The following is a 26814-nucleotide window of genomic DNA, read 5'->3' on the forward strand; positions in this document are numbered from 1 at the left end:
AGTTCAGCATCGGCTGCGCACGTTCTACTGAGAGACGCGCTGAGAGGTTGACCGAGTCCAGCTCCATGCCGAGAAAAGAGATCCTCTGCACCGGGGAGAGTTTGCTCTTTTCCCAGTTGCCCCAAAGCCCCAATCGGCTGAGGTGACTGAGCACCATATCCCTGTGTTCGCACCACTGCGCTCGGGACTGGGCCAATATGAGCCCGTCGTCGAGGTAGTTGATAACGCGAATGCCCGCTTCCCTCAATGGAACGAGGGCTGCATCCATGACCTTGGTGAAGACACGAGGCGACAGGGATAGTCCGAAGGGGAGGACCTTGTACTGATATGCTCGCCCTTCGAACGCAAAGCGGAGAAACGGTCTGTGTGGAGGGAGAATCGACGTAACGTCGAACGTGACTGACTGAAAGGGAACTTGAGGTTTCTCCGGTTAACGGCTGTAATCAAAGCAGCTCCGCTCATGAACGCTACGTTATCAGATAAAATGAAAATGTCATCGAAACTTTTCTGAAGACAGTCGGTTCCCTTCAGAGATACATTCATATAAAACACCCGCGCCACGTTATGATTTTGAAACGTGCAGTGCTAATGTTTATTCAACGAAGTCAAACGCCACAAATAAATCAATGCATGGGAAACACTGGTAATGTATATCGAAATATCGGAAATGTGTTTAAAAATCATATCACCGTTATTGAAAATAATTATATCGCGATACATATTGATATTGAATTATTGTTCAGCCCTAGGACCAGTGCAGAAGCCTGCAGTAAAACAAGCTTTGACAAAAGACGTCATTGTACCAGGTTCAACATGGCTTTCCACTGCCCATGTTCCCATTCCATGGTTGACCTCTTTTTTTTATCCATGTGTCCCTTTTCCTTTGATATTTTTTTTGTAATTTTCCTCAATTCATGCATTGTATTTTGCCTCCTTCAAACAGGATGCTTATCAATGTAGCCAACAAGCATGTAACCACAAATGTTTGGACTGCTTGTATTAATATTAACCCTGTCTTTACTGCAAAGAGGAGTTTTGGTTTCTCTTTTACAGTATTTATAACCATATCAAAGTCGTACAGAACTATTGGAGCCAGCAACGTTGGTCTTCCCATGGATTGGGCTTTATGTAGGAGCTCTGGAATCAATTTAGGTTGGAATGCAAAAGACTGTTAACAGTCTTGAAATTTGCATGCCATTCATAACTTCTCCCTTCATCGCTGTTGGACTGGTGTTTGCGGTATATATCGATTCATATCTGGAGTTTGATTTCTGAGAAGAGAAAAAGAGCTGCCCACTTCTTTTATCGATTCTCATCGACCTGTTTTCCCTCAAAGGAGAGAAGTGCAAAACACTCTTGACAGGCTGGGCTCATATTTTATAGGAGTGAAGCATGTGGAGACATAAAACATGGTCCATAAATGCATTGTGGAAGTGTACAAGACGTTAGTTCAGATTTGCAGGTATAGGAACGTACAAGGTCTTTAAGAGGAAATGATGTGTGTGTCTAAAGATCAGGCAGGGATCTGGCCATGCAGTATGAAACAAAATTGCTATACTGAATGCTATGCTTTAAGGTAAATGAAAAGTGAAGATTATTACTCTATTACTCCTGTTGGGTGAACTGTTAAAACAAAATGTTTTTTTGTTTTTTTTTGCAGGATGTCGGAAGCTTTGTCACAGCAAGAGAGACTTCGGGCCATTGCTGTAAGTAAATAATTACACTGATTCTAATTTATTTATATTACAGTTGCCACAACTAATAAAAAGTAATTGATAATAAAAATAATGAATGAATCCAAATTTTTTAAAAGAAATTAATGCTTTTAATTAGCAATGATGCATTATTTAGTAAAGACATTTTTAATGTTACAAAAGATTTTGGTTTCAAATAAGTGCTGTTCTTTTGAAACTCCTATTCATCAAAGATGAATGAAATTCAGTTTTACCATCACAGGAATAAATTAAGTTTTAAAATATATTAAAATTGAAAACAGTTATGTTAACTTGTAATCATATTTCACAATATTACGGTTTTATTAACTTTTTCATCAAATAAATGCATAAGAGACTTCTTTCAAAAACATAAAAATATCTCACCAGCCCTAAACATTTAAACAGTAGTGTATACCGAAAATAAAACTTGTATTTATATATGAGTAATTTGTAACACTTTAGCATAGGGACCAGTTTTCACTATTAACTAGTTGCTTATTAGCATGCCAATTAATAACATATTGGCTGTTTATTAGTGCTTATAAAGCAATTATTCTGCATTACCATATTCTACATTCCTAATCTTATCCAATATCTGAATTTAACAACTACCTAACTGTTAATAAGCAGCAAATTAGTAGTTTATTGAGGCAAAATTCGTAGTTAGTGGTTTGTTAATATCGAGAATTGGATCTTAAAATAAAGTGTGACAGAGTAATTGAATAAATAATCGACAAATCAGTTACAACAGTAATCATAAAATAAATAAATAATTAAGCCCTAGCATATATGATTAGCACTTTCAGAACTTTTGCCAACTAAATTCCTCATTACGCAACACAATCACACCGGATCAGCATGAGGACAGATGTCTGTTAATATCGAGAATTGGATCTTAAAATAAAGTGACAGAGTAATTGAATAAATAATCGACAAATCAATTACAACAGTAATCATAAAATAAATAAATAATTAAGCCCTAGCATATATGATTAGCACTTTCAGAACTTTTGCCAACTAAATTCCTCATTACGCAACACAATCACACCGGATCAGCATGAGGACAGATGTCAGGATGCAGATCAGATGCACAGAAGGCCTAAATGATGTTAGTCTCATGAGGCATCATGCTCCTACAGTATGTCAATGACCATCTATACCGGCTAATGTATGTCCAGCCATCAGCACTAAAGCACTTCTGTGTGTTTAATTATTGATGGGGCTTAGCATTGTTTTGTGAACAACCAGACTAATGTTGCCTTTAACTGTCTTTAGTCCTTTAACTGTTTATCCGTCTTCTGAGAAGTGGAGACTTCCAGGATGTGCATGGTCAAGAGTTTTATTGGGAGTTGTGCGTTTCCGTTTAATGAAACTCTGGCTAATATGTTCACACAGGAGCAGAATATGGCTGTCAGTCCGGTTCAAGTGCCCCGTCAGATCCCGTCACTGTCTTATATCAGAATCAGTTTTGTGGCCTGGGCATCACTCGAATGCTGCATTATACATTCAGTTAAAATATATATATATATATATTTTAAAGCCACTGTTGCTTAATTAAAGGGGTCATATGATGCGATTTCAATTTTTCCTTTCAGTATGTTTTTTTAACTTTAAACCGCATAAACACATTTCATTACACCAAATACACACAATAATGTTCTTTTTAGCAGCATCATATGACCCCTTTAAGATTTGACAGATGAACTAGTGCCTTGACTGGACTTGTTTATTAAACAATTTTTCAAATGAGAACTTTTGGGTGTTATGTAATTCAGCATCTTTGATATTTACTTCAGTCACTTGTCACTATGGTTGCAGATGTTGCTGTGGAAATAGAAAAGGCTCTTTAATTATTAGTTCATACAGATTTTATTAAATCCTCTCCTGTAAGCTGCTGTATGAGCAGAACAAGTCACACCTGTTATTAAATATATTTAAAAATTTTCATTTTTAATAAATATGTAGTCGAATGTATACATTTACATTTGGTTTGTAACAGGGTTATTGTTTACTAAAACTAAAACCATACAAAAAGATTTTGTTACTTGTAATAAAATAATCGTAAAATAAAATAAAATATAACAAAAACATTTTATTTCAGCTAGTTGCTGAGTGAATATTTTCATTTAGGTTAGCTTAATTTACTAAAATAACAAAAACTGAAATAAAATGAAACAAAAACTTTAGACATAATAAAAAGGACAAACACAAGAAAATTACTAAAACTTTAACTAAAATGAAAATTTTATTAAAAAGTTAACTGAAAATACAAAAATAAAAAATATTAATAAATATTACAACTATAATAGTATCTTTTGACATTCAACACTTTTAAAATCAGATTGTGAATAGTGTCTAATAATAATTAATTCTTACCATTTTTTTAACGAAATCCTTTTTGTTAACTGAGATTTGCGCAGAGGTTATTTGATTTTGTCAATTGGGAGGTTCAGCATCTTTCACCTGAGTTAAATTTTTTGTCTTTTCAGGAGAAGAGAAAGAGGGAGGCTGAGATTGAGAACAAAAGAAGACAACTTGAGGATGACCGCAGACAACTCCAGCATCTCAAGGTATCAAGACATAACAGCTAATAGGTTGTGGATATGTTTTAAAAAGCTGAGCAGGTGTTTGCCGTGGTCATCATTCAGACGGCTGTCAGAGGTTTTTACCCAGAGGTTAAGAGTCAGAGCGCTGTGGCGTGTCTTCCTTATGTAATTTACTGTCTGTCTTCTATTTGAAGCCCTAGTGTTGAAATTCATAATGTGAGAAAAATTATTTTTCAGGATTTTGAAGTTGCTGAAAGGAGAAGGGGAAGTTTTAACAGCAGTTTCCTGTTTGAGGGGACAAGGGAAGAAATCTGTATCCTCCCTTTAAGTTCTGCCTTGTTATGATAAGTCAGGCAGTCTCACGTATTTTCGTTTTTAGAAAGCTCATTTACATTTTATTGGAATCATGAGATCCTTTTCATTTTAATGGCCTTTTTTACTTTATTTAAATGTAACCACATTCTTCATACAAGGTACACCTCGGTAGGACAACATTTTTAGAGTTGCCGTCTGTATTTTGTTCACAACTAGAGACATTAAATTGAAAAGCAAAAATAATGACCATTTTTTAAACGGGTTTCTAAAGCCAAAATTTGCCCTCTCTCCCCTTATGTTTGCACTTTTAAGAGAAAACAACCCAAATTTTAGTTGTCTCTGCAAATTAGGCCTGAATAGAAGAAAGTGTTTTAACAAATAAAAATAATAATAAACAAAGAAACTTTAAAGGGGTCCTATTATGCTCTTTTACAAAGTCTTGATGTTGTTTTGGGAGTGTACTAGAACAGGCTCTCATACTAGGTTGTTCGAAAAATACATTATTTTTCACATATTTTACATTATTACAACACCGCTCTCCCCAGTCTGGCATGAACGGCTCGAATAAAGTTGAATAAGTGAAAAAGCATAATAGGACCCCTTTAAAGTTTATAAATGTAACTGTTCTGACTTTAACAGATCAGAACCTACTTTTCACAGACATGCATATTTAATCATAGTCATTAATCTTTTAAACGTTTGCAATAATAAATTATGTAATTTAATTATTTGACAGCAGTCAAACAATCAGGTGTTATAAAAACAGTTCATTAATGAACTGTATATATGGTGTCATTTTTATGATCTCTGAATGCCTTCATACATTATTACTACAGTTATTTTCAAGCCAAAATACGAAAACTGCTAAATTTACGCAAATCCTAAAGATCCCAAGTCTGCTGCAGAGAATCCCTGGTCAAAAATAACTTGCCTGTGTGCCTATCCTCATCTCCCAAGTATCCGGCAAGGCGATTGTTTCCCTTTTGTTATCTGTCACAATGTGATATTTTTTGTTTGTTAGTTTTATACCTGCCATTGTTTTTTGTGCATAAGGGATTTTGCTCAATAGGGAACAATGGAGCAGGCCTTAGTTTCCTACCGAGCGAGACTCAGATCCTTTGTCCTCCCTCTGTGCTGGGATTGTATTGCGTGTGCATGTGGATGGGTGTGAACATGTGGTGATGTCATCATATCTGTCACCATGCCAGAAGTTGCGGTCACAAAGCCAAAGCAGAGGGAGGGGGCTGAGAGAGCAGGAGAGGGTCATTTTGGACTGTTTTGAATGTGGAAGTCACAAGATATTATACAAAATGAAGTAACTTGTTGCTAATTCTATGTGAAGGATTACGTCTGATACTGACCCAGTTTCATAAGAATAGGGAGTAGGTAAGACATTTTAAGAAGGCAAAATGTAAGATCTCATGTTTTTCCATTTGGTCATTTTCAGACTGCACACAATAATGTCAGTAATTGCCTCAGTCTTTTTTAGTTCATGTGACTGTGCTTTTTCCATGAATTACTCTTTTTGACATTCTGCGAATCGTTTTTTTTTTTTTTTTTTTCCTTGTTATGATGAGGTTTTTTGTCCATTCAGTAATATATTTGAGTTCACTTGCCTTTAAAAAACTAATCGCACACTCACTTTTTTAGCAACTAGGGAAGAAGTGTCTTAAGCATAGTGGTTATAAAATTATTAAAGGGGTCCTATTATGCTTTTTCACTTTTTCAACTTTAGTTAGTCTGTAATGTTGCTGTTTGAGCATAAAAAAGATCTGCAAAGTTACAAAGCTCAAAGTCCACTTCAAAAGGAGATATTTTATTTAACAGAAATCACTTTTCAAAAACTACAACGAACGCCTCGTTTGTACTACAACGCATATTTTCCGGGATTTGTGATATCACAAATATCGAACAAACTAGTTTGAGAGCACGTTCTAGTACACCCCCAAAACAACATCAAGACTTTGTAAAAGAGCATAATAGGACCCCTTCAAGAGTGGACTTGCTATAAGAAAAGACATCGTCAGACCTCAGATTTACAATGCAACGATGGATGCTGTGCTGCTTGTATGGTTTACTATTACTCAACACCTCTGATGTCTTTATCTTTTTTTTTACCATACTCTTCTTTCTAGTCTAGCAGATGAGGTCCCTTGTTTGTCCATTGACCTTCGTCTTCATGCTTTTGTTATTTTGTGGTTTTCACCTCACGTTTCCTCTCCTCCTTTCATCCCACTCTTAGTTTTTTCTTTCTTTTCATTTTCTTCTCTAGAGGCCTGTCGGAATGAATCTTTCAGATGTCAGCCTTGCAGAGCTCAGACACCACTCTCTGTACAGTAGAAACCGTAAGAATTAAAGGAAAAAAAGGCATCAAACCTGAAAGCAACTGTATCAAATTCTAGAAGTTTGTGACTTAATCTAATTCTCAAATAATGTCATCACCTACATCTCAGCTTCCTTTTTGTGCAAGTTTTAAGCTCTTTATGAAACAACAGGTGTTATCAAGAGCTTTGTGATGTTTCTCTTCTGTTTTGTCTTATCATGGGTCTTGGGTTCACTATTTGATGTTCAGCAGATGTTTGTTTTTATCTGCTGCAGGTTGAACAGTCTCTTCTGTCTCTGCTGCACTAGAACAGAAACAGCACTGGTGGCAGCAGCAGTTTGTAATGATAAATTTGTTTGTCATAAAAAAGCTTATGCCATTAATCACTAGTGCTCTGTTTGCATTTGTCTCATAATGTGACAACTGAATGAAACATGATATTCAGTGGGGAAAAAAAAGTAGGGCGGTCTTTGTTTTTTTTTATTATACTGTATGACAGGTGACTGGATGCAAAGGGACTCTATAGACATCCAGTGTGCCAGGATGCCTTGTATTTCTAATTCTAGTGCATTGCCATCTCTAGTGCCACCTATGCTTGTACCCGAAATATCTTCCATCCTTGTGCCAGACACAGATGTCAGAATTCTCTTTAGACAGCAGTGGTTCATTCTGGTCCTGCCAGTCTAACCCTGCTCTGGCAGGAAGCCCTGTTTGAGCAGGCGCCTGTCAAAATGTTTCACTATCCAGAAATGTGCATATTGTGCATTAGTAGCCATGGAGAATGCCCTAAAGTGAAAAACTAATGGACAGCTAATGGTCATGTGCTACACTAACCTTAATGGTGCAGATTTGTTTACGTCAGCACAATGAATCAGACTGACATTAACTCATTTTTCAAGCATTAATTTTGTCAATATCATGCAATTAGGGACATGATATAGGGACCATATACACACACTTACTCAGCAAGAATGCATTACACTGGTTAAAAGTTACAGGAAAGACATTTATAATGTAAATGCTGTTCTTTTGAACTTTCTATCCATCAATAAAATACTGAAGACAAAAAAAATGTATCACGGTTTCTACAAAAATGAGCACCATATTAGATTTCTGAAGGATCATGTGACACTGAAGCTGAAAATTCAGCTTTGCAATCATGTGAATAATTTACAATTTAAAATATATTTAAATACAAAAACATTTTAAATTGTAATATTTCATAATATTACTGTATAGTATTTGCAAGATGTTTATGCTGTTGAAGTGATGTTAACTCCTCTAAAAAGACATCTCTAAGCCATTGGTTTGTTTTAACAGTCAAAGGCATTGAGAGAGCGATGGCTGTTGGACGGAGCGCCATCCAGTGGAGAGGATGAGGCACAGAAACAACTACAAGAGGATGAAGCCAAGACCAAACTACTGGAGCAGACCATCCTCAGGTTAAGACCAGTCATTTAGTGATTTGATACCTTCCTTAGTCCCAGACAAAATTCTAGCATACGTTGCTCACATGTTCGCTTATCTTTTCCATTAACAGACTAGAACAGGAGATTGATGAGCTTGAGAGTGGAGAGCCTTTGAATAAAGGAGAAAATGTAAGCTATTAAGTTTGCTCAATGTGATTTTTTTGTTAGTTTAGTAAAGGTTTTAATTCTGATAATAATAATGACTTTCTGTCATATGTATTCTCTACTAGGCACCTGATGGTCCAGTGAAGGGTGAGTGTGGAAATACGCTGTATATTTTAATATTTTCAGTTCTCCATCATCTCTGTATAAATGTAACAGAAAGGATTGACTTGTTATCAGTTTGTTTGCAGTAATGGCCACTGTGTAATTTCACTGTTGTCATGTGAAAGAGCCAACGGGTCTAACAGAGTTCAATGAATGTTCGTATAAATACTGAATAGCAGTTTCATTTAAAATCATTAACTGATTATTCCATTTGGCTTAAACAGTAGTGCAAGTAAAATGAGTCTATTTCTCTGTCCCCAGCAGTTGAGAATGGCATACAGCAGCCCAGCCCTAACGCAGATCAAAATAGCAAGAAACAGATCACAGGCATTGAGGCCAAACTGCAGTGCACCAACCCTGATGTAGCCATTGAGAATGCCAGCGCAGAGCATCCCGTCACCATGGTGTTCATGGGCTACAAGAATGTAGAGGATGAGGCTGAAACCAAGAAGGCACTGGGCATAGAGGAGACAGTGAAAGCTGAATTTGTGGTCATTGAGGACGGCGAGAGCAAAGCTGGAAATGAAGGGGCCAAAGAGGACCAGGCCCCACCTAACGGCAGCGCCTCCAGTCCCGACAAAGCTCAGGATGAAGCCAAGAAGAAGGAATCGAAAGAAGAAGGCAATTCGAAAGAAAAGCAGCCGTGCAAGTGCTGCACAGTCATGTGAGTGCGACCGCTCACCCTGAAGTTTAGACTCTGACCCCCTGACCATAACACAACAATGAATAAGTATACCCCGTATACTTATAGTTAACTTTTGTTGTTTAGTATGTATTTCTTTTTTATTTCTATTAATATTTTTATATATTTCTGTCTTGACATTTATATATCTATATATACATATATTTTCATTATGTAATCTTATGAAGTCCAGTATTTTGCTTGTTGAAGAACAGAAAAATGAGAACCACAACAGATTCCACTTTAGACAACAACACGGTTAAAAGAACATTTTTGTGGCCCTCATCTGCATTTTGTTTTAAGAAAAATAAGATGAACGTCTCAATATACAGGTGCATCTCAATAAATTAGAATGTCGTGGAAAAGTTCATTTATTTCAGTAATTCAACTCAAATTGTGAAACTCGTGTATTAAATAAATTCAATGCACACAGACTGAAGTAGTTTAAGTCTTTGGTTCTTTTAATTGTGATGATTTTGGCTCACATTTAACAAAAACCCACCAATTCACTATCTCAACAAATTAGAATACTTCATAAGACCAATAAAAAAAGATTTTGAATCTGAATACATCGGCAGTAACAATTTGGTGAATTAAAGTAAATGAGGCTATCATTTGCCATTCATCTCAATGACAAAATGGCTTAAGTTAACGTAACAATTCACCATCATTTACTCATCCTGTGTTGTTCCAATTCAAGTGTCATACACTTTCTAAGCTTTATTTCTTGTGTGGGAGCACAACAAGATTTATTTGAGGAATGCTGTTAACCAAACTAATCACTGACATTCATGTGGACAAAACTGAAATTCCTCAAAGTATCTCCTTTTGTGTTACTCGGAAGACTGAAAAAGCCGGAAGATAGAATTTTCATTTTTGGGTGAAAAATTTACACTAAGCCAAATTGTAGAACAATTAAATGTGCTTCATGGTGAAATTAATCAATTATATTGCTCAGTGTCTTTAGGTCTAAAGTCATATTTAAATTTTAGACTAAATATCAGCTGATTTATGCCACCCAAATCCCTATTTTCTTCAAATATCATTATAACCTTACTGTTCTTAGCTAATTAAATATCTTAGCAAAGCGTCATGTAAAACTGTTTTTCTCTCTGACTGAACAGCCTCGTCCTTGTCGTTGCTGATAATGGGTTCAAGCACAGTTCACTCCTCCACCTCATTTCTCATGGTGTCAACCGGGAAAAGTTTTCGCAAACTTTTTTCGACCGCCTTTCCAGATTGACAGCCTTTCTGTCCAATCCCGTTATCGATGAACATTTGAAGCCCCTCCCACACTCGGCGCTTCGGGGTCGACGGACTAATCAGAAAGCGCCAATCCCCCCTCCGCCATTTTGTAAGGATATAAGAAATACTAGCAGGTCTACCTCCCGTCTACGACAACCTGTAGTTTTGTTAGTGCCATGGACGGGTAAGTTGAAAACACCCTCATTCCAAGTTTGTTACCCCTTAAACACGTTTTTGTCTTTGGATATTTTATACGTAGTTGTGAATTAGTACATCATGCGCGTTTAAAGTGTGTTAAATGACGTGAAGTGAAGTGGAAATGGTGATTTTTGACTCGCCTCTGCCACTCTTCATGTCTCCCGAGCCGGAAGAGCACAAAAGTTGGACCAAACTGACAAGCAACCTGTTGCAAGTCGTCTAGTTGAGACCGCTTCATAAAACACAAGCGAACTAGAACTACAGGATTTTTTAAACCTCACTCTCAAGCGGAAAAGATCAAACGAGGCTTGTGACGTGCAGAAGCGAAAGAACAGCCACTATTTGGCAACCAACGTGTCTCGGTTTCCGCATTGTTGTTGGGTGGCTAGCTAATTACCTGCTAGCCTGCTAAACCGATGCCAGTTCAACTTTATTCGTGCTTTTCTCTTTTGTATTGTCGATGCACGTTACATATGTTTCAATCATTACTAAGTACGTTTGATAAACGTGCGAAAGTCCGGTCACAGTACGTTAGCTGTTTTACATAATGACGCGAAGATGTCACTGGTGGTTCAGAAATAATCTTGATTTAAGGGTTTGAATAATAACGTTTTATTTACGTGTAAGTATAATCGAAAAATTTATATTTAAAAGCATGCACATACTTATGCTGATTATAAAAGGTACACGTTGTATCCGCAGGGGAGATTTAGCTTAAAATGTAAATTGCCATGTTACTCGCCATGTTTCAAACCTTTATAAATTAATTTCTTTAATAGAACAGAAACGGATGTTAGGCAGAACGACAGCCTTCAGTCTACAATAAAAGTTAATGGTGACCGAGACCTGTCATTGAACATAACATCTCCTTTTGTATTCAATGGAAGTTAGAAAAAACGTACAGGTTTAAAACATTATGACAAAAAAATCCTGTTTTTGTTTTCTGCAGCCGTTTAGAGACTGATCTGTATCCTCTGGGATCCAGTTACGTCACTGAAATAGAGTAAGTTTTGCATTTCTATAAATATTCACTGGTTGTACTGCATTATCACCTGAATTGACCTAAACTGAAGAATTCAAGATACGTTTCCAAGAAAAGCGTGAAAACATTGATATTGGCAGAAAGAGTGGCTTAACAGGCCTGCTTTGTTTTACTGTTTGCCTTGTGTATCAGGTTGCCGCCTAGAAGGTGCAGCCTTAAAATTTAACACTTCTTTTGTACAACAGCCGTCTGTTGTTCCTCCTGGGCCCATATTCAAAATAAAAATCATCTATTATGTAACCTAATATAAATCTACATTAGCATTTGACATTTTTGTATCAGTAAGTATCTTGAGCCCTGTTCACACTGATTAAATCATTGAAGGATGGCAAGTCACTGTGTCAAACTTTATGGCAGGTCTGTCTGCACTCACATTGGTAGTCACTGCATTGTTGCTGATTATCAGCATAAAGCTGAACTCTTAACAGATATCATTCATTTTCAGTAAGATTTGCCAATTTTGTTGGCAATGCACAGTGACTTGGTGACCTTCAGTGATTTGGTCATTTTTAGCATGCATGCGAAGTCGGCATAAAATGAAAATGCACTTTCTATTTTTCTTTTTTTATAGAAAAAAACGTACAGGTTTAAAACATGACAAAAAAATCCTGTTTTTGTTTTCTGCAGCCGTTTAGAGACTGATCTGTATCCTCTGGGATCCAGTTACGTCACTGAAATAGAGTAAGTTTTGCATTTCTATAAATATTCACTGGTTGTACTGCATTATCACCTGAATTGACCTAAACTGAAGAATTCAAGATACGTTTCCAAGAAAAGCGTGAAAACATTGATATTGGCAGAAAGAGTGGCTTAACAGGCCTGCTTTGTTTTACTGTTTGCCTTGTGTATCAGGTTGCCGCCTAGAAGGTGCAGCCTTAAAATTTAACACTTCTTTTGTACAACAGCCGTCTGTTGTTCCTCCTGGGCCCATATTCAAAATAAAAATCATCTATTATGTAACCTAATATAAATCTACATTAGCATTTGACATTTTTGTATCAGTAAGTATCTTGAGCCCTGTTCACACTGATTAAATCATTGAAGGATGGCAAGTCACTGTGTCAAACTTTATGGCAGGTCTGTCTGCACTCACATTGGTAGTCACTGCATTGTTGCTGATTATCAGCATAAAGCTGAACTCTTAACAGATATCATTCATTTTCAGTAAGATTTGCCAATTTTGTTGGCAATGCACAGTGACTTGGTGACCTTCAGTGATTTGGTCATTTTTAGCATGCATGCGAAGTCGGCATAAAATGAAAATGCACTTTCTATTTTTCTTTTTTTTTACCTCAATTTATTACAATCGTAAGTCAATGTTCCGATGAAATGACAAACTTCAATCATTTACTACACTTAAACCCCACCCCTTTCTACATGTCTTATTCAAATTTGCCTCCGTCCAATCAACAACTGATGGGTAGAACCAAGTGCCCACCCTGCTTTTTTCAATAGTCCGTTTCTCTCAAATTTACGTCACAATACGGAAGAAACTATTGTCTCTGCTTCTATTGCATCGCAACTTAAAATATTGCATAGGCCTGTCTTTTGCTGCATTGCCATCAAATGTACTTTAGCATCAAGACTTCTGTATTTTCTAATATTCTGTTTAACTTTTGTTCTTTTGTAGCAGTGTCCATGATATAACGGTTGGCACAAAGGTATGTCATTTTATTTTTCAAACTTTTTTTTTTTTTTTATGGATAAATGTTGATTTTCCCTAATTGTTTGTTACAGGTGTTCAGTAACACTACTAGTTTTGGTTGTATATCTGGTTTTAGAGGTTATACCTTCCTCTTTTCCTAAATTGCTGAGACAAAGGGAACTGCTCTAAATTGCTGAGCCTGAAATTCTTGTCCCATCTGCATTTGATCCTGCGACTGTAATTACTCTAGTCAAAGGTCACCTGCTGTTTAAACAGTCACTGTGATAAGTGACCCAAAGGTGAAAGAAGTAGCCTACACTAAAATCTTGTAATTGTTCTGTAGACAATTCGTAAATGGTGACCTGGGGAATTTACTTGTGATTTTGCTGCATACAGTTATTCGTTTACAATATTGCTTTTTTCACACTCATTTGCACTTGTTTGAGCACAGAGAACCGCCTGCTGTTGTTCCCCCTGATGTCTTTCACACATGTGCGGAGGAGTAGAGATGTAGTAGATTGAGTCGCAGCCCTGTCGGAGTCTGAGCACTAATTACTGTGGCTGGAATGCTGTGGTTGCATTCCTGTCTCCCTGACCCCCTTATTCAACACAGACTGTGCTCTCACCCAGGAGGCTTGCACTTTGTCAATGGATGTAAACATGTTGGCACCTGCAAGTCTTGAGCTCCTAGAGACCAGTGTGGGAGTCATGGTTCTCTGCTTCGTTTTTGCTCCTGTCCTAAGCGAGTGCTCAAGCTGCAATGCCCCGCAGTTAAAAATAGAGGAAGGAAATGCTGGAGTTGGGTGGATGTCTCACTCGAAAACAATGGATGGTTCAACCAGAGAAGGCTTTCCTGTCATAACTGCTCTGTGAAAGTGATGTGTTGAAACCTGACTCCTGCAGGTTTAAGCTGGGAGGAATGTAGTGTCACACTATTGATTGTGTTTATGCTGTAGGCTGCTTATTGAGCCTTCGGGGCTGTGTTTTAGGTAAACTTTATCCAGGGTGTGGTAAAGTGCCCTTGAGGCTGTTTGTAGTAGACTGTGGGTGGGGGGACCAGGCGTTCAGCTTTGGTAACAATACTTTCCTTTGGGCTGGAACAGAACATGCATTGTGGTAATAGTGTAAAGGCTTTGGCTTAGCCAGCGCATGTGACCACTTCAGCAGAGACTAGCCATTTGAAGTGGTTTATTAAGAGAGTGATGCTGAATGATTTGCTCATTGCTCCACTGGCCAGCCAAGTGGCTCCAGCTTGGCCTTGAGTGAGAGACTTTGTATTAGTGTTATGGCAGGACACAGCTGCCTCTGTTTGCCTTTCTCTTTCTTTGTTCTGCTTTTACCAGCAGTAAACTGTGTAGTGCACTTGTGTATAGATGCCTGGGACACGAATAGTTGTAACCATTAGGCAAAGAAAATTGATTTTTGTCATTTTGGAAATGTATTCCAATTGCGTCATCTTAATGATTGTGTAATCAGATGACGGTTAGGCGGATGCAAATCTTTGTCACATGACTTTCTATAATTCTGTGTCCGATTCTATTTTAACCCTTACAGCAGGGCTCCAGTCAAAAAAATAGAGTAAGGAGCCATTGGCTCCTATAAGAAAAAAAAATATTTTTTTGGTGCCACAGAATAAACGCGTGGGTTTTTTTTTGTTTTTTTTTTTTACATTTTGACATTTCAATCATACAATCATGTGTTTGTCTAATCTTTTCTTGACTTTATCAGCATTTGAATCTATCTTGTAGATGACCTGGGATCTAAACGTCTTTTCCAACTTGAAATGTACAGTCACAAAGAATTGTTTATTACACAGAATCTGTACCAATATCATGGACCATAAGCATCACTTGGCAATTGAGTGTACACTTAAGTAATTGCAATTTAATAAATTGAATTGAACACATTTTCAAACTGTTATTTGTCAGTGTAACTCAGAATTGTAAAGTTCACTTAATGCATTTCTTTAATTATGCATTAAGTTTATTTACCTAATTTTAAGGCAACGGGTTTCCCAATTTTGTAAAGAAAAGTCAACTGATCACTTTTTACAGTGTTAGTTTGGGCTCCTCCTCAATGCATTCTATAGAAATGTTGTCATATCTCTCACACATCCAGTCTGTTTTTCTTTATTAGTGTCATGCAATTTTATAGGACGTGTTGAATTTTATCTTTAGCTTGCATTCTTGCTTTTTTTTTTTTCATGTAGACCAGTGTTTCCCAACCTTTTTTTTTAGTCGCGGCACCCTTTGGAAATTTTAACAAACTTGTGGCACCCTACAAAATTAATTTTTTCACAATATTTGAATTTCTAACTTCGATATGATAATTTGAAAAGTATAGATATTCGGTACAACAGGGAAGAACTGCAGAATATAATGTCATACAGATATTTTTAATATTATTTAAATATTGTCCATCAATGGTGGCAATCAGTAGGCTAATTTCTAATGAAAAGACCAATTTATATGACAGATTTTAATGTAGGCTTTTATACACATGTAAACATTATTTAATTACCATTATAACTAGCTATCTCACAAATTTTTGCTCACTCAGTGTATTTTTGATTTTACGGTGGGGTAATTTTGGTGCAGTAGCACGAGATTGATTTCAAACTTTGAATTGAATAAAAGATGACAGGCAAGCAGTCAGTAATAAAATAAGAACAAATAAAGAAATTAATAATGATAGCACAAATAAAAAATAACGACAGGCCTTCGAATTAAATAAATTGCTTGAGTTGCCCATATACCACACCATGTTACAACACAGTAGGGCTTATTGCAGACAGAAACAATACTGTACTACATCGATGTTTCCTGTAGGCTCAAGTTTTGAGTGGACTTTGCTGTTCCGATGAGCATGCACGGTATACGAGTGGAGCGACTGAGTGGAGCGCACACGCATAGAGCGGGATAATACGCAGAGCGTCACACCATGTGAAAGCGAAACCTGAGTGGTGAACTCATTTTCGGCAGCTGAAATTTCGGTGCATCTCTAATTATTGGCGACATCAGAAATGGATATTATATAATAGATGCTTTTTTCCCATGATTGTGTAGCCTAGTGAACCAAACTGAGAGACCATTTTGAATGCTCAGGAAACCTTTGCAGGTGTTTTGAGTTGATTAGCTGATTGGCATGTCACCATATTCTAATTTGTTGAGATAGTGAATTGGTGGGTTTTTGTTAAATGTGAACCAAAATCATCACAATTAAAAGAACCAAAGACTTAAACTACTTCAGTCTGTGTGCATTGAATTTATTTAATACACGAGTTTCACAATTTGAGTTGAATTACTGAAATAAATGAACTTTTCCACGACATTCTAATTCATTGAGATGCACCTGTATATGCTTTTTTTGAACATTTTAGCAATTTAAAAATATTAAGAGTTTTTTACACGGCACCCCTGCTCTCGACAGACGGCACCAAGGTGCCGCGGCACCCCGGTTGGGAAACACTGATGTAGACAACAGGTTAAATAAAAATATTAGTATGCAATAGTGAATAAATATAGAAAAATGCTCCTCTTTATAGTTTTTTTCTAGCTGATTGATGCTAGGTAAATGTATTGTTACGTGGCATTGTTTACAAGCTTTTCACATTTTCTGCAGTTTGACAGAATGAGCGATTACATGAGACATTTCAATACGTTGTACTGTAGGTTCTCTTATAAAATAGCCTAACTTTTGATGTTAATTCACGTTCATTTCGTACTATAGTAGAGGAAGATATAATAGGTTCACTTGCCGCTTGAACTGAGGCGCTAAAGCGATTGCGCCTGCCGCATTAAAGAGCGCCAAAACTGTATTTATTGTATGAATTTCGTTATGAATTTGGCAGAATGTTAAAGCTGATAATTTGTTTATTAAAAAGTAACAAAGCTTATTGCGATTACTGGACGGCAGTGTAAATATACAAACATCCTGGGTTAAATATGGACAAACCCAGCGATTGGGTTGTTTTCAACCAACAGTTGGGTTAAATGTTTAACCCAACCTTCTGGGCAGTAACCAAACCGCTGGGTCAAAAACAACCCAATCGCTGGGTTTGTCCATATTTTACCCAGTGCTGGGTTGCATTTAACCCAGCATTTTTTAGTGTACACAGTTGTCAGTGGCGACCTCAGCAAAAACTTCACTCGCAAATTAATATTTTTGGTCGCAAATGCGACTGTTTTAGTCGCAGTCTGGAGCCCTGTACAGGCATGCTTCTCTGGCTCCTTTTTCTTTAAGGCAATATCTCATCTCTTTTTTTTTTTTTTTTTTTTTTTTTTTTTTTTTTTTTTTTTTTCTTTTTTTTTAAACATATTTTGTCAGTTACGTGACCTTATTTTTGTTCAGGTGGTTTACATCAAATGGTATTGCAGTGTGTTTAGGTTCTTCTGTTTTGAGGTTTGAGTGTCCTATTTTGCAAACCTTGTAAATGCATCCTGATTAATGAACCACTTCCCTTGTCCTTTCAGAGAGGATCTGACGAACTCTTTTCCTCCTGCATATCTAACGGACCTTATATAATGAGCTCTGGAGCAGGTAGGCTTTTTTGACTGTTTTTATCAAAAGTAGATCAAATTGATTTAAAACAAATGCTATTCTTTTAAACTTTGTTCATCAGAATCCTGAAAAAAAACAAAACGAAGTTTACACAAAAATATTAGGCAGCACAACAGTTAACATTAACATAATTGTAATAAGAAAGGTGTTCTTAAGCAGTGAATCAGCATATTAGAATTTCTGAAGAATGTGACACTGAAGACCCGAGTAATGGCTGCTGAAAATTCAGCTTTGCCAATCACATGAATAATGTTGCATAACTTAAACTATATTACTAAGAATTACTAATTCTTACCAACCTCAAACTTTTTAGTATTGAATGAAATGAAATTGAGACTGTCTCTTCCTGTCAGCAAATGGTAATGACAGCAAGAAGTTCAAAGGGGACATCAGGAGCCCAGGCATTCCTTCACGAGCCATTCATGTACGCAAACTGCCAAATGACATAAATGAAGCAGGTCATTCATGTACGCAAACTGCCAAATGACATAAATGAAGCAGAAGTTATTTCTTTGGGTCTTCCTTTTGGCAAAGTGACCAATCTTCTGATGCTGAAAGGAAAGAACCAGGTAAAAAGTGCAGCTTCCTTTCATTTCCCACAAAATATGATTACCCTGCTTTGATGTACAACATTGTGCCTGGTCTTATTGTGTTATCTCCTCACAGGCCTTCCTGGAGATGAACACTGAGGAGTCAGCACAGACCATGGTCAGCTACTACTCCTCTGTCACCCCTGTCATCCGCAACCACCCGATCTATATGCAGTATTCCAATCACAAGGAGCTAAAGACTGACAACTCACCCAACCAAGTTGTGAGTACAAATTACATCACATTAGGCGATCAATCAAGGGCAATTACTCCATATAAATGACTTGTTCAAGACTGATAATGTATGCTTGTTCTCTGACCCCTCCGTTCCCATAGAGAGCACAGGCAGCACTGCAGGCGGTGAATGCGGTCCAGACAGGAAGCATGCCTTTGAGCACTGTTGATGGAGCAGGCATGGGCAGCCAAAGCCCTGTACTGAGAGTCATTGTTGAAAACCTCTTCTACCCAGTTACTCTTGACGTTCTTCACCAGGTGCTAACTCTCCTTCAAACTAGTGGTTCAACGGATCACAAATCTCACGGTTCGGATCACATTACAGTTTTTGACCCACGGATCGGATAATTTTTCAGATCAGCAAGAAAAGAAAAATATTTCAATTTAACTTGCTTTCCATTTATTATTTAAAGCGAAGTACTACTTTGATACCACAGCAAATACTACTAGATTAACTAAAGTTTAAACATTTTTACTGGCTGTTCTCTTGTCTCTTTAATCATAAGAACAAATACACAAATTACAAGCATAGATAAATACAACAGAATATGTTACAACTAAAATAAGGTTGGTAGTATTCAAATACAGAAATGTAATAATTAGGGAAAATGACTGCATAGTGCTCACTGTATAAATTAAATATAGATTTTTATCACAGCTGTTTTGTTGTTTGATGATCATTAATGACAGCAGCAGTATTTATAGGCCGCTGTCCCTTTAAGACCTGATGCACGGATCCAATATAATGATACACATCACATCCGATTTCTTTCTCAAGTGTCATTCACTTGAGACATAACTGACTGCGTTTACCTGAATGATTGTCAAGATAGGTATTTTGTCATAATGTTATGTGTATGTGTTTGTTCAGAGGATTCAGTTTGATGTTCGCGCACCGTCTGAAACGAGTGTGCGGCTGTGCGCGTAGAGAACAGTGCGCGAGTAACGAATCGAGTTCCCTTTTGCCTTTTCTCTCTGGAATTGTTTAAAATTCGCTTGCTTGTGTAAATACGAACAAATGATAAACTTATGCATAAGTTTATCATTTGTTCGTCCCTCTCAGCTGCTCCTGGTATTATCTCTGCATCACCATATGCTGGGGCTCATGGTTTCCCACCAACATTTGCCATTCAGCAGGCAGCAGGTCGGTCACAGCCTTTATAATGGATCTCTGTGGATTGCAGTGGCACAGTTTCTCAGCGTATTATACATGCTGTATACTGACGGGTGTCCCTCCCACAGGTCTGTCTCTGCAGGGTATGCCTGCCGGGGCTCTTGCATCGCTTGGTGTCCACGGTGCCGCCGCGGCTGCTGCTGCAGCAGGACGCCTGAGTCTTTCTGGTCTCGCTGCTGGAGGAAACAGTGTCCTGCTGGTCAGCAACCTTAACCCTGAGGTTAGTCCCTTTTTGGAATAGTTTAAATTCGCTTAGCTGTTAGTTCATTAGGCTCTGGTTTATGTTTCAGTAAGCCAGACATGATTTCGGTTAGAACTGTATAGTTGATAGACAAAAATAGAGAAAAGAAAAAGTGTTGGTGGGAAATAATTAGATGGCATCTAGTGATTAACAAAATAATTCTGGAGCTCTTCAAATCATGTACTGTGCGTTTATGACAGTGTGGAGGCTCGTTTGCTATTATACAAACATGCATGTCAACCGTTTCTTAATATTTGTTGACTCTTGTCTGAAGCCATCTAAAACATTTCATTTCTAGTGTTTCTTTAGAGCTATGAGTATATATAGTCTCTATCTTTCCTGTATTTCATTGTTAATCTTCTCTACTTTCTTTTATTTCCTTAGTGTTCCTATAGTGAAATGTATTTAATTTAGCAAGTTCTGCTGAATGGAACACTACATTTTTCTTTGTGTATATTGACCTTGTTTTTTTTTACTTTTTCTTGTTTCTCTCCCTCCCCATTCCCCTTCCCCCTTTTATTATTTTAATACCTTGACCTGGAATCTTTTGCCAACTGACTGCACCACTTTTTTTAATAATATTTGTTAATGTTAAACTCCCTACCAACTCAAACAATATGGGTCCCAATTCACGCCAATATTGGATGCATATACAATTTATCTGCTGTACAACCAACACACAACAACATCCCCAACCCACCATCACTGTTGTCGGATATCCTCCTCCTTTACCTCTACCCTTCCCCCACCTTTCCATCATGAACAATATCACCCACCTTCATGATCCTACCACCGTTTTTCGCCATTCCTGTGGAACTGCCTCGCTGTGGACATGTTCAACCTCCACTGTCCTGCCTCCGATCTTTTCCTGTCCCTTCCTCCCTACGCTGCCTTCCTCTGCTGTCTTAAGAGCGTTACGCCCCAATGCCTCTTTATTCTTTTCGGTATGTTATCATTGGTATCTCCTTTTTTATTACCTTTTTGTTTCATATTTTAACTTCATCTAAGATGTGTACTTTGGTTTGTATATGTGAAATATGTGGGGTTTTAGAGGAACTGGCATATCAGCTGGAGCCTTTTAGGCTCCTTCATTTGGCAGATGCTAAATATCTATTGCCAACAGCTATATATCATGTGATGTGATATATCATGTTCATATTAGTTGCTTAGTGTGAACTAATCCTTGGCCAACTTGCTGTTGTATCCAGTTTTAAAGTAGCTTTTTACCTATTATGAATGCCATGCCCTCTCAATAAAGCCACATTGAATATTACATTTTATAATCTTTAGAAAGCTGTGTTTGATTCTTATGTTTTGTCAATCATCAGAGTTAAAGTACAAATTTCCCCCCAGTCCCAAGAGTAGTATTAAAACCATTCAAGATTTCTTTTGGAGTACATCTTTCCAAAAGTGTCGATCTGTGTTTGTTTTAATAGAATTTTGTTTAGGTAGAGGTGGGCCAAAATAGAAATATAGTCTCTTACCAACAGTATTGCATGCCTTACTTAACCATAAAATTACTTAATTTCTAGATACTAAAGTGAAAAGTAGTTTTTGGTTGTAATCAATTAACTGCTCATAAAGTAATCCTGTCCTCACGTAGCTATCGTTATTTTTTTGTAGGCGTGTATGGTGACGTCATGAGAGTGAAGATCCTATTCAACAAGAAAGAGAATGCTTTGGTGCAGATGTCTGATGGAACCCAAGCCCAGCTAGGTATTCATAATGCTCTTCATATTTTTAACTTTTAGTAACTTGAATTTTTCGAAGAAGCTTGATTCTGCAACACTAACCTGTCTTGTCCTTTTTAGCCATGAGCCACTTGAATGGGCAGAAACTGTATGGTAAGGCTTTGCGGGCCACTCTCTCCAAACACACCACTGTGCAGCTGCCACGTGAAGGCCATGAGGATCAGGGGCTCACCAAGGACTACAGCAACTCTCCTCTTCACCGCTTCAAAAAGCCAGGCTCCAAGAACTACTCCAACATCTTCCCTCCTTCCTCTACTCTCCATCTTTCCAATATACCGTGAGTCAACTAAATTCAGACCAATCTGTTTGGCAGTCTTTAGCAGTGTCTTATTTAACACCAATGTCTTCTCTTTGCAGACCTTCTGTCACTGAGGATCATCTCAGAGGCTTGTTTCTAAGTTCAGGAGCGGTGGTTAAGGCCTTTAAGTTTTTCCAGTAAGACATTCTACAAGTTTGAGTTCTACAGATGTAGTCATGGTGTACAAACTTGGGGGGGCGCATGTCCTAAAAGGTTGAAAACCCCTGACTTAGACCAATCTGTTTGGTAGTCTTTAGCATTGACTTATTTAACACCAATGTCTTCTCTTTGCAGACCTTGTGTCACCGAGGATCATCTCAGAGACTTGTTTCTAAGTTCAGGAGCTGTGGTTAAGGCCTTCAAGTTTTTCCAGTAAGACATTCTACAAATTTGAGTTCAACAGATGTTGCCATGATATTTCCTGGAAGTCTTAAAATGTTGTCAATTCTTTCAGGAAAGACCGAAAAATGGCTCTTATCCAGTTGGGCTCTGTGGAGGAAGCAATCGAGTCTCTGATCAAATTTCACAATCACGACCTGGGAGAGAACCATCACCTCAGAGTGTCTTTCTCCAAGTCCACCATCTGATGGAGGCTTTTGTTTTAGAGAAGGTGAAAGGACTGTCACTTTAAACCAAACTTTAAGCCTTCCACAATTTATATCACTGTGGACAAATGTATTCCACAACACACACTTCATCATTCCTTTATTATATCTATATTCAAATATGTATGTCTATTTGTAATTCCACTTTGAACCCAACATGACTTGGGTTTTGATAGTACCTTTTCTCACACGGTTTGTCTCATGATTTAGTTGATCATTGGCACACATCGGTTTTGGATCATAGATGCTGCATAGTTTACACTTGTGCCTCTGCGGAAAGCCGCGCCCTTTCAGGTTGCACACGCAAAGCCTTGTTTTGTTTGTTGAACCTATAATTAACTTTTTCGAAGATATTTCTTATTTGCCTTTCCAAAAAAAGTCACTGTGCCTTACATGGTGCTTAAAGTATATCATCTTAATGGCCTTAGTAATGTCTTGATGTTTTTGGCTTCTTTGCAGGAACCATTAACCTCATACATACAAAAAAAGACTGCCTGATTTTCCCAGGTGGTCTCGGTTTAAATTTGACTAGTGAAAGAGCAGGATTGTTTTCCTGTGAAAGGCAGCAACTAGTTCAGAGTTCCTTACAGGCTTTGGTTTTGTACCTGACTGTCACAGCTTATTTTGCGCATAGTTATTCTATATATGTGGTTCCTACTCCTTATTTACCATTTTCTAAGATATTCTATATTCTTTAGTTTCCATATTATTTTAAGTCTCACACATTTGTATACTGTATCATCTTTTTGGGCATTGGCCCGCTGCGCTCTCTGGGTCTAGACCAGGGATCCTCAAATCTGGCCCACGAGATCCACTTTCCTGCAGAGTTTAGCTCTAACCCTAATCAAACACACCTGAGCAAGCTAATCAATGTCTTCAGGATCATTAGAAAATCACAGGTAGGTGAGTTTGATCAGGGTTGGAGCTAAACTCTGCAGCGCATTGGCCCTCCAGGGCAAGATTTGAGGAACGCTGGTCTAGACCACCATATTTTCCATTCACACACTTTTCCCTGTTGCTTATTGAAGGTTTTGTTGATTACAAAACCGCTTGCAACTGCTTTACATCATTTTGGTTATGTTGAGTGTGGCAAAGGAAGTCAAGTTCACTAGAGTTATAATGAACTTGTAAACCGTTTATTTGGACCTTCCAGAGCGCATGTTTCTACTGTGTCCATTTCTGTCACTTGCCTTTTGTGTTAAAGAATATTAGCATTGCAGAGTCTTAATCTTTTGTGTGAACCGCAACACCTGTGATAAGACTTCAGACTGTTTATAGCACTTCTTTGTGTGGGGGGAAATATTAAGGCGTTGTTCTTTCTGATGCATCCATTTCATGTTGATTGTGGCATGAGTCTTGATGCGCAGACATTCCCTTTTTCTTTTCAGCTTGTACTATGGGGGAAATTCTTTGTTTCTTTTATCCTTTGCAATTTAGCAGAATATTGGTGTTACTGACAGGTGTTAAGCTTGTTTGTGTGGATATTCATTCATTTTTTTTTTTCTTCTGAAGAGTAGCATGATGGACCAAAGCATCTTCCCTGTTCTGCGAGCCAGTTTTTGATATTTTATTTGATATCTTGTATCTTTACTGTGCAGCGACGTTGTTTTATCAACCGCTTTGATTTCAGTGGGCAGAAGGCGAAAAAATTTGAAGGCGTAGATGTATATTATTGCCTTTGTTTACAAGAACCAACACAAGATCTTCAAAAGAAATTATTACAAATTAGAGAAGACGTTGCAGGGTTTTTTGGCCTTAAATATGTTTCAAATGATTATTTCTGTTATCAGAGAACAGAACCAAACAAAAGTCTTAAAGTAGCAGCAGAGCTCCTTTCTATTGCGTTAGTTAAACTTCCTTGTTTTTCCCAGTATGAATGTAATGTTGAGAAGCAGAGTGGGTGAGGGCTACTGTATATAATTAGTTTTGTACAAGTAATTGAAAATCAACATAATTTCTGTCAAACATGTATATTTTGATAAGGTTATAGGAGACATTCAGCTCATTGTAGAGCCTTCCTTTTTTATTACACAATATTAAAAGAGATTCCAACACATTGTGTCTGAACATGTAATTGCCCTCTTGAGAGCTTAACCTTCTTCTGATATAGATGCTCATACTTTTTCTGTCTTCAATAAATGTTTCTGTTTCTTGCTTTTACTCTTGTCTCTTAATTTCTGAAGTTAAACATCCTGACCTTTTCACATTCTACATCTGTATGCTTTATCAGTCATGTGGTTAACAACCTTTCTTTTCGACCTTCCTGTATTTTGGAGAGACCTCTGACTCACTGGTTTCACTAACTAGTTTCTCACCATCTGTTTGTTGTTACAGGATACAGAATGAGAAATCAGTGTATGAATTTGCTTTAAATGTGAAACTATTTGAATTGAGTAACGGCTTCACGTTGCTCAGTTAGAAAAATGTTTAGGATTGGGATATTCAAAAGGAGGTATATATGAAAATGCAGTACACAGTCTAGACTGAATGAAATATGATTAAAAAAATATATATATTTTTTTTTTTCACATGCTGCATTGCTAATATAAATGCTTTTTCTCTGCCATTTTAAGTGTTTTTATACCTTATTACCATATTTAAACAGACTTTTCATGTTTGGATACATTAAGCTGGAGCCATATGCACTTTTAAAGTGAAAAGTATATAGAGGGACTAATACAAGTCTACATTTTATTTTATATAAAATATGAAGAGCTCTCTTGTTATATGGAGATCCTTGAACAGCAGGTGGCGCACTTACTTAAGATTCAAAACTGGGTCGTTCCTTCATTTCAGTGCCTTTTGGGCTTTGATACTTGTGGAAAATGAGTTTCTAAGTGTCTTTTTTATTATAGAGGAGCTTGTAAAATGTTTTATAAGTCATTTGTCTAGTGCTCAAAGCTTATGTACCTTTTGTCAGGATTATAATCACACTGTGCAACATGTTGGAGGGTTTAAGATTGTATTGCCAACAACAAAATTAATCTGTTCGTCAATCTACAAGAGCCTTTGGAAAAAAAATAAGTAATTACATACCTAGTTCAGGTGGTAAATGTAAGATTTTGAATAGCTGAGATTTAAATTTGTTGAAGGAAAGGGGAGATCATAGGTTAGGACTTGGAATATGTTGAGTTCAAATTTAGCCAACATGCAATGAATAAATCCACACCAAATCTGTTTAAATAAAACCTAGCATTAGGGCTGGGCGATATAGCCAAAAAAAATGATCACGATAATTTTTTTCACATCAGTCGATATCGATAATTACCACGATAAATGTCAAATATTTCTTTCTTTCACGTTTAAAGCCAAATTATTGCTCCAAAGTGAAAGTTGTAGAAACCAGACCATAAATTTTCCTTAACAAAATAAATATCTAAATCAGAGCTGTACGTTAACTTTTTTTTCACATAGCACTGGTGCTACAGAGGTTGAAAGTTTTGTAGCACAGGCCAAAAAGTTGTAGCACAAGTATAAAACGTCTGTTATCATGTCTGAAACAAACACAAGTAATGGAGTTCATCACTTAAACAGGCACTGATGTTCCATACAGAGCACAAAAAAATACAAACCATCACAAAAATTGTTTTAGACAAAGTTTTCTTAATTTGCTAAAAATGGAAGAGTGCAGAAACATAACACCTCTTACACCTTAACAAAATATAAAATAAAAAACAATGGCAGACATTTAGGCAAAGTTAGCAAAGATAAAAATCTTTGTCATTATTTTATCTTTGTTATTAGAAAATAAGAACATTTTTCAGGTACAGTATTTAGCAGTATTTACAACATTTTATTTTTCAGGTACAGTATTTAGCAGTAAAATTCAAGAAATTGAATGTACAAATATTAAAATAAAACACTATATACACTATATACATCAATTATACTTTTTTAAAAGCAACTGACTGATG

At 37.1% G+C, this 26814-nt stretch overlaps 2 protein-coding genes across 4 annotated transcripts in view; both read left to right on the top strand.

Moving 5' to 3' along the window:
• The window catches only part of LOC107688502 (paralemmin-1-like), a 25259-nt gene extending 15827 nt beyond the window's left edge, over positions 1 to 9432 (top strand). For 2 of the 3 annotated variants that reach the window (XM_016486188.1, XM_016486186.1), the window contains 6 exons: positions 1661 to 1706; positions 4205 to 4285; positions 8220 to 8341; positions 8440 to 8497; positions 8599 to 8620; positions 8897 to 9432. In XM_016486188.1, the coding sequence (XP_016341674.1) occupies positions 1662 to 1706; positions 4205 to 4285; positions 8220 to 8341; positions 8440 to 8497; positions 8599 to 8620; positions 8897 to 9303 (735 nt within the window). In that variant the 5' untranslated portion in view covers position 1661 and the 3' untranslated portion in view covers positions 9304 to 9432. The remainder of the gene's footprint in view (positions 1 to 1660; positions 1707 to 4204; positions 4286 to 8219; positions 8342 to 8439; positions 8498 to 8598; positions 8621 to 8896) is intronic. The other variant, XM_016486187.1, reaches the window with a different exon arrangement.
• A 1243-nt stretch (positions 9433 to 10675) lies between these two features.
• LOC107688524 (polypyrimidine tract-binding protein 1-like) lies at positions 10676 to 23744 on the top strand. Its single transcript, XM_016486216.1, has 15 exons — positions 10676 to 10746; positions 11710 to 11763; positions 13433 to 13463; positions 17920 to 17986; positions 18361 to 18422; positions 18466 to 18576; positions 18674 to 18820; positions 18934 to 19176; positions 19870 to 19975; positions 20074 to 20225; positions 21157 to 21190; positions 21870 to 21962; positions 22058 to 22274; positions 22590 to 22667; positions 22750 to 23744. The coding sequence occupies exons 1-15, from the start codon at positions 10739 to 10741 to the stop codon at positions 22880 to 22882; spliced, it is 1536 nt and encodes a 511-aa protein (XP_016341702.1). The 5' UTR covers positions 10676 to 10738; the 3' UTR covers positions 22883 to 23744.
• Positions 23745 to 26814: the final 3070 nt, after the last annotated feature.

This window comes from Sinocyclocheilus anshuiensis, unplaced genomic scaffold, assembly GCF_001515605.1.
Source record: "Sinocyclocheilus anshuiensis isolate Anshui unplaced genomic scaffold, SAMN03320099.WGS_v1.1 scaffold329, whole genome shotgun sequence".
Taxonomy (NCBI): Eukaryota; Metazoa; Chordata; class Actinopteri; order Cypriniformes; family Cyprinidae; genus Sinocyclocheilus; species Sinocyclocheilus anshuiensis.

Coding starts and splice junctions, on each gene's coding strand:
- LOC107688524 (XM_016486216.1), top strand. Junction 13,464..17,919: donor ATATAACGGTTGGCACAAAG/GTATGTCATTTT, acceptor TTGTCCTTTCAG/AGAGGATCTGACGAACTCTT. Junction 17,987..18,360: donor TATAATGAGCTCTGGAGCAG/GTAGGCTTTTTT, acceptor TCTTCCTGTCAG/CAAATGGTAATGACAGCAAG.